General features: G+C 50.1%; 1 protein-coding gene across 1 annotated transcript in view; it reads right to left on the reverse strand.

The window, feature by feature from the left end:
* Positions 1-4,733: 4,733 nt before the first annotated feature.
* The window catches only part of ATCAY (ataxia, cerebellar, Cayman type), a gene marked incomplete at its 3' end in the record, with an annotated part of 69,318 nt that continues 66,348 nt past the window's right edge, over positions 4,734-7,703 (reverse strand). Inside the window, exons 9-10 of the mRNA XM_006897956.1 lie at positions 5,226-5,261; positions 4,734-4,826 (exon numbers count right to left, since the gene is read on the reverse strand). Of these exons, the coding sequence (XP_006898018.1) occupies positions 4,734-4,826; positions 5,226-5,261 (129 nt within the window). The remainder of the gene's footprint in view (positions 4,827-5,225; positions 5,262-7,703) is intronic.

Genomic DNA, 7,703 nt, shown 5'->3' on the forward strand with positions numbered 1-7,703 from the left:
TGTAAGTCAGCTGTGCCCCCCAGAAGCTCGCCGGTGGTCTCCCTGCACCCTGTGTACCTTCTGTTGTGCAGATGTTGATGTGTGTTCTTCAGTTGCAATGACCTGCAACAGTGCATGCAATGGCTTCTGGTTCTGTGAGTCTTTCCAGCAAATCAGGGACCCTGAGGTGGTCTTGGCGAGGCCTTTCTGGCATCAGAGCCTCCACACCCCAGCTCCGGGCCCCCATCCACACTCTGCTCCCTGAGCTGGGCAGGGACGTGCTGCTGCTCTTGTAACTGTGTCCCTTGATTTCCAGGTGCAGCTGAGCCCCTAAATCATGTGGCACGTGCCCTGGTGTGGGCTCCCCTTCAAATCTTTCCAGAAAGACACTACACACACTCTCTGCCCGACTCACACTCACCTTGTTTCCTGCTCTTCTGTGGTCGGAGCTGACCTGTGGGAGGGAAGGAGTGTGAATCACTTGCCAAGTGATCAGCCACAGGATTTTGACAGCAGATGGAGACTGTGAACTTAGGAGGTGGTGGGGAGGGCGCTTGGCATGAAGCACGTGTCAGAGGCCATGGGCTGCTTGACAAAGGGGCCAGAATGAGCCCACCGATGCTGCTCTGGTGGATCCCAGGTGAAACACACACAGAGAATGCTGATGCTCTGAGTTCATTCAGAGGTGCCTAGGAAGAAAGGCCTGGCAACGCACTTCTGAAAACTCAGCCAGTGAAAGCCCCATGAGGCAGTTCTGGAGATTTGTGGGGACTCAGTGGTAAGGATTCATTTTAAAATAGACCCAATGAAAGGGTGGAGGGACGGCAGGGGTCTCCTGGGGTACTTTAGGGCAATGACACCATTCTCCATCCTGTCTTAGTGACATGGGGCATTATGCTTTTGTCAGAACCCACAGACAGCCTCCACTTGAACCAAGGGCTCCAGGTAGCCACAATGTATCAACATCAGCTGGCTGGCTGTAACACATGTATCAAGAAGTTAACACTGCAAAAGTTGTGTGTGTACGGTGGGAAGAGAGCCTCTGGAACTCCTAGTATTGTCTGAACTTTGAGGGGGTGTGTGTGTGCATAAAACCAATTGTTGTTGTTGTTATGTGCCGTCGAGTCATTTGCGACTCACAGCGACCCTATGCACAACAGCCCTAAACCCTGCTCTATCCTGCACCAACTGCACCTCCTCTGACACACCCATCCCGATTACCCCAGTCACCGAATCAATCCATCTCATAGAGGGTCTTCTCCTCCTGCGCTGTCCCTCCACCCTCCCAAGCATGATGTCCCTCTCCAAGGACCCGTCCCTCCTGGCAACATGTCCAAAGTATGTCAGACGGAGCCCCAGAATCCTTGCCTCCAAGGAGTAGCTTGGTTTAATCCTCTCCAAGGTGAATCTGTTTGTTTTCCTGGCAGTCCATGGTACATTCAGTACCCTTCTCCAGCATCACAGCTCAAAAGCATCCACTCTCCTTCTGTCCTCCCTAGTCATTGTCCAACTCTCTGATGCATAACAAGCGATTGCAAATACCATGGCCTGTATCAGGCGCACCTTAGTCTCCAGAGAGACACTGTTGCTCCTGAGTACTTTAGAGAGGTCCCTAACAGCAGACTTTCCTATCGCAATACGCTTTTTGATTTCCTGAGTGCTGGTGCCAAGAGTGTTGACTGTGGAGCCGAGCAAACTGAAGCTGTGAACACTCTCAATCTCTTTGTCATCCATCCTGACGCTGCCAATTGGTCCAGTGGTGAGAATCTTTGTCTTCTTGACATTGAGCCTCAGTCCATACAGAAGGCTGCAGTCCTTGACCCTTTGCAGCAAGTGCATGAGGTCCTCCTCAGTTTCAGCAAGCAGGGTTGTGTCATCTGCATAACGGAGATTGTTAATAGATCTTCCACCAATCCTGATGCCACAATTCTCCTCATAGAGCCCAGCCTCTCGGATAATTTGCTCTGCATACATGTTGAAAAGGTATGGAGACAGGATGCATCCCTGGCGTACACCCTTCCCAATTTTGAACCATGCAGTGTTACCCTGCTCTGTTCTGACTACTGCCTCTTGGTCCAAGTATAGGTTTTGCATTAGCACAATTAAATGTTCTGGGATTCCCATTCTTCTCAGAGTCAGCCACAGTTTGTTATGATCCACACAGTCAAATGCCTTTGCATAATCAATGAAACACAGACAGACATTCTTCTGGTATTCTCTGCTTTCAGCCAAGATCCATCTAACATCAGCAACAATATCCCTAGTACCACGACCCCTTCTAAACCCAGCCTGGACTTCCGGCAGTTCTCTGCTGATGTGCTGTTCTAATAGTTTTTGGATAATCTTCAGTAGAATCTTGCTTGCATGTGAAATCAATGACACTGTTCTGTAGTTTCCACACTCAGTTGGGTCACCTTTCTTTGGAATGGGAACAAATAAAACCAATACTGTTCTTAAAAATAAACAGTCTAGCATAAAAAGATCTACAGAAGCTTTTTTTGGTAATGCCTAACAGAGAAAATTGGTTTTGTCTTCAACCATGGGTACACAATCTGTGACAGGACCTTGAAGTCCCTGTGCATGGTGTAGCAGCGCTCTACCCGCTTCCTCCCTGGGTTTCCTGTTTCCACTTGTCCCTCTGTTCTATCCCTTCCTGCCTTCTGAGCTTCATCTCTGGGTAAATGCTGCCCTTTTGATCTCATGTTGACTATTCTAAGGGAGTGTATTTCTCCAGGGGGGTCTTCCTTACCCCACACAGACCTATTTAAATCCTGTATTTTTTATTTTAGTGTGTGTGTGTGTTTTGTTTGGGTTTAAATAATTATTATTATTATTATTATTATTATTATTATTATTATTATTATTATTATGTGAGTACCATCAAATCGGATCTGACTGGTACAGGAGGAGATTGTCCCTCCTCCAGCAGAGCATCTGGTGGATTTGAACTGCACACCTCTGGGATTGCAGTGCAGCTTCTTGCCTCTAGGCAACCAGAGCTCCCCTAAAGCCTATATTTTTGTACAAAAGATGGGGGTGAGGATGTAGATGTTCTGGTGAAGACAGATGCCTGGGAGACTGGTAAGCACACACTTTGGGGACCAGCTTGGCTGCCTTCCCACTCCAATACCTGGGATTTGGCCCCTATGTCTCGGCAATCCTGGGAAAGCTTGGGGAATAATTCAGGGATATATTTCCTGGCAAAGGCCCATGTTCAATTCCCCCTGGAGACACCCCACTCCCCAGGGCTCACTCATTGGCATGGTGTGAAAATTACCCTCCCGGACCCCTGTGTGACTGCTGGACTCCCACAACATAGATCGCAGCCGCCCCAACTCCAGGGAAGTAACCTCCAGCTGTAACGAGGGGCCCTGCTTCCCACGCACCAGCCTCCCGTGGGAATTTCGGCTGAGGACATCCGAGGGAGGTGCTACACTGTCCCCTGGGGTCACGATGGGTGGCATTTGACCTGATGGCACCGGACAATAGCAGTGAGGACTTTGACCGAAAGTCCCGGCTGCTATGACCATCACCGCGGGCCTACGGCCACACTGGCCGCCACCTTCCCACTTGCATACCCTCTAGACATCCCCTTCCTGTCCTCACAGGTGGCAAACGAAACCAGACTCAAGGAGCTGGTGGCACAGCGGGTGACATGTTGGGTCGTGAACGGAAAGGTCAGTCGCTTACTGAAGATTTAATTACAGTGGTTGTTGCCAGAGACCATCGAGTTGGTTCTCGAATCCCAGTGGCCCTGTGGAGGCACAGATGACCAGAAGGCTGCAGGTTCAAATCCACTGGGGCTTCACAGGAGAAATATGAGACCATGTTCTGCCGAGAGTACAGCCTTGGGTCCTGGGGTCAGAACCACCTTGACCGCTGTGGGCAGTATGTTTAGTGCACGACTCAATTCTTAAGTGCTCAGCTGTGAGCCAGAGGCTTATGGTTCTAACCCACCCAGGGCTCTGTCAGAAGCAACCCTGGCTGTCCACGCTGCAAGGCTGGGCCCAGGAAATCCTCCAGGCCAGCCCTACCCAGGCACACGGAGAACAAAGCTTAACACAGGACTGGGTGTGACTTGGAGTGACCCTCTGCATCTCTGAGGCGTAAATCTTAGCAGGAGGAGACGGCCTCATTCCTCCCACGGAGTTGCTGCTGGTGGATTTGAACAGGCAACCTTTTGGTTAGCAGCGCAGCATGTGGTGAAGTGTGCTTCCAGCTTGTGGGGCAGGTAGGAGTTGAGGATCACCTCTATGGTCCCAGCAAACATGGCCTTAATGGAATCTTTAAGGTCTGTGTGGTCATTGTAGAAACCCTGGGGTTCTCCCTGGGGTGGACGCTGCCCGGTCTGTGAATCACTCATCTGCTCCAGTGAACCTCTTGTTCATTCGAGACCTGCCAGGTGGGGACGACTGTGGGCCACCAGGCTGGATCTAACCCACATGACCCTGTAGAAAGAAAGTCTGGCCATCTGTGTCCAGGGTGGTCACTCTGGACTTCTAGTTCTTATTCCCACGGAGCCAGTGGATGGATTTGAACCACTGACCTTTTGAATCCAGCACTCCTTAAAAATCTCCATCAGTCCCTGACATTTCCATCAACCGCGGAGCTGGCCCTCCTTGCTCCTAGGTTGTGGCCCACCCAGTTCCCTCGTCGATTCCTAGGGAGGGTCCAGTGTTCCTCCAGCCTCCTGCCTCCCACCCCCCAGGACCTCAGTGGCCTGAGCCGGGGTCCGGCGTCACCTGCAAGGTTACCTGCTCTCTGTTTCTGCCTCTGGCACTGTCGCCTCCTCCACCTCCGGCTTCTCTTCAGACCTGGGCAGGACGAAGTCGGGCTGGGGCCGCCCACTGCAGACAGGGAGAAAAGGCGCTGGGTGGCCGGGATGCAGGGCCATGGTGTGAGAGCAGGGCCCACCACCCCACTTTCCAAGCCACCCGAGGATCCTTACACAGCAGGGTGGAGGTGGGGCCTGACCTCTGCCCAGGACTGGGGGTTCAGTGAAGGAGTGGGCAGCTGTGAGGAGGTGGACATGAGCGGAGGTGGAGGAAAGAGCCTTGGTTTCTCCTGAGTACCCCCTGCTCCCCAGTCATGCTCAGAGCTGCCCGTGTGCACAGATTGTATGCTCACTGTCACACGCTCCTACCAGGCATCCTGGGGGCACCAGGCAAGCCACCAGGGGAGGACACAGCTCAGCCATCAGCCCTGATCTCTACCACCTCAGCCCCAACAGAGACAGCTCAGCCTACCTTTCCCTCCTGGCCTTAATCCGTTCCTCTTCGTACCTGGAAGAACAGAAGGATGTCAGCTACAGTTCACACCGAGGCACACCTGTGGGATGTCGGCTCCCCTGGGAGAGTGGTGCCACCTCCTTTGAGTTCATACCCAAGCAAAGCATAGAATTCTGGAGGCTCAGTGTCTTGTACTGACTTCATATCCATGAGACCAGAAGAACTAGATGGTGTCCCACTACCATTTTCAATCTTTTCATCAAAGACTCAACAATAGTTGGGTCTAGATCAAAACGGGGGGTACTGTGCAACAGAATTTCAAATTCTTATAGAATATAGACTTAGTGGATCTACTGAAGATCTATCACTCTGAGAAAATCTTCAAACTATGAACAGAACTAGTCTGTAAAATCACCTTTAAACTGTTGATTTAAACTGGTCAATATGGGCCACAAGCATTCAGTTCTTTTATTAAAGAATTATCTGTGACCTTGTGAATAACTCTAAAGTGCAGATGAAAAGTTTAGAGGGTGGAGCATCTAAAACAGGCAGAGAGACAAACAGGATGGGGAGAGATCAAGAACAGTGACATCACGTGGCAGGTAAATTTAGAGACAGATGAATGAGTAAACATTTTGGTATATATTTATTTTTTTTATAAAAATAAAAAAATTTCACGGTTAGAATCCACCAGATGCTCTGCTGGAGAAAGAGGGGCAAACTCCTCCTGTACCAGTCAGATCCAGAAAAAAATAAGAAAAATTTTAAAAAAAGAAATAAAAAAAATTCAGGGAGCTCTGGGGGCCTTGTGACATGAAGCTGCACTGCAATCCCAGAGGTGCGCAGTTCAAATCCATCATATGCTTTGCTGGAGAAGGAGGGACAATCTCCTCCTGTACCAGTCAGACCCAATTTGACGGTATACACACAAAATGAATAAGATCAAATAAAAAAATCACCAATGAAGGAATTTTTCTTTTACTTTTCAGAGAGAGGTACAAATTGGGGGGAGGGGTGGGCAGGGAGAAAAATGCAACAATGAATGAATGGAAATCCAAAATTTCTGTAAATGTTCATTAAAATGAATAACATATGCTGGAAAAGGAGAAACAATCTCCTCCTGTACCAGTCAGATCTGATTTGACAGTACACACAAAAAATAATGAAATGAAATAAAATGAAAAAATTAATAACATAAAAAATAAAACAAAAATAAAAAATTTCAAAAATGAGAGATGATTCCCCCAGGGCAGGGAACACTAGTTTTGTTAAGGTTCTCAGTTGCTAATCAAGAGGTCAGAGGTTCAAGTTCACCAAGAGGCACCTAGGAAGAAAGGCCTGGTGATCTCCTTCCCAACAATCAGCCAATGAAAACCCAATGGCCCACCGGTTCTAACCTGATACACGTGGAGTCAGCTCCACAGAAACCGGCCATCCCAGCCCCTGGCAGAGCTGTTGGCTGGCAAGTGTCTCTGCCTAACTTGGCATCCGCGCTGGGGTACAGCTGTTATTCAGCAGCACCCTCCTGGATGGGGGTCCTCTAGACACTCCCACTACCAGCTTTGGGGGCCACACAAGCTCTGTCAAGACAACTTCACTCTGCCATCGTAGGAAAAGCATCCAGAGATGACATGTAAACAAATAGACAAAGTTGTGTGTCAATAAAACTTTATAAGCACAAGTGCAGGGCGGCCAGGTTGGAATTGTTGACTGACTCCTGATCCGTACTGTGTCAGATTGTTGTTTTCCTCTTGGACCTCAACAGTGTGCTTTGGTTATGGACTGAATTGTGTTCCCCTAAAAGGCAGGTCAAGAAAAAGAAATTTAAAAAGAGAAACTAACAAAAAAGCAAAAGGACAGGCTGGCGTCCTGGCTCCTGTACCTGTGAACGTGACCTTGTGTGGAAGCAGGCTCTGAGGGTGTGATCATTTAAATCCATATGAGATTGTACTGGAGGAGGCTGGGTCCTTATCAAAGGTGAGGAGAAATGGAGCAGAGACAGAGGAACAATGGCCTCATGGCCAAGGTGTGTCTAGGGCCACCAGTGGCTGGAGGAACAAGGCAGGAGATCACAGAAAGGCATCCAGATGAGGATACGTTGTCACGGCGGCTCTGGGCAGTTGACACTCTTCCCTTCCTTGACCTGGGGGCTGGGAGGGCACCGAGGGGGCCTCACTGGGCCTGCACCTGGCAGCAAGGACACACAGCCACCAAGTGCTGCCTGCGAGCATAGATGGGGACGTGGGGGACGTGCCGAGGGGGCTGTGAGAGGAGACGGCCACTGCCAGAGAGCCTGGCGGGTCTCCAGGGAGTTAAACACAGAACTCCCCTACTGCAGTTCTGACTCACAGTGGCCTCATGTGATGGACGACTGTCCCCAGTCACAGTGACCCCAGTGGAGGGACGACTGTCCCCAGTCACAGTGACTTTAGCGGATGGACGACTGTCCCCAGTCACAGTGACCCCAGCGGATGGACGACTGTCCCCAGTCACAGT

The sequence above is a fragment of the Elephantulus edwardii genome, unplaced genomic scaffold (assembly GCF_000299155.1).
Source record: "Elephantulus edwardii isolate Elephantulus edwardi_28Jun2011 unplaced genomic scaffold, EleEdw1.0 scaffold00217, whole genome shotgun sequence".
Taxonomy (NCBI): Eukaryota; Metazoa; Chordata; class Mammalia; order Macroscelidea; family Macroscelididae; genus Elephantulus; species Elephantulus edwardii.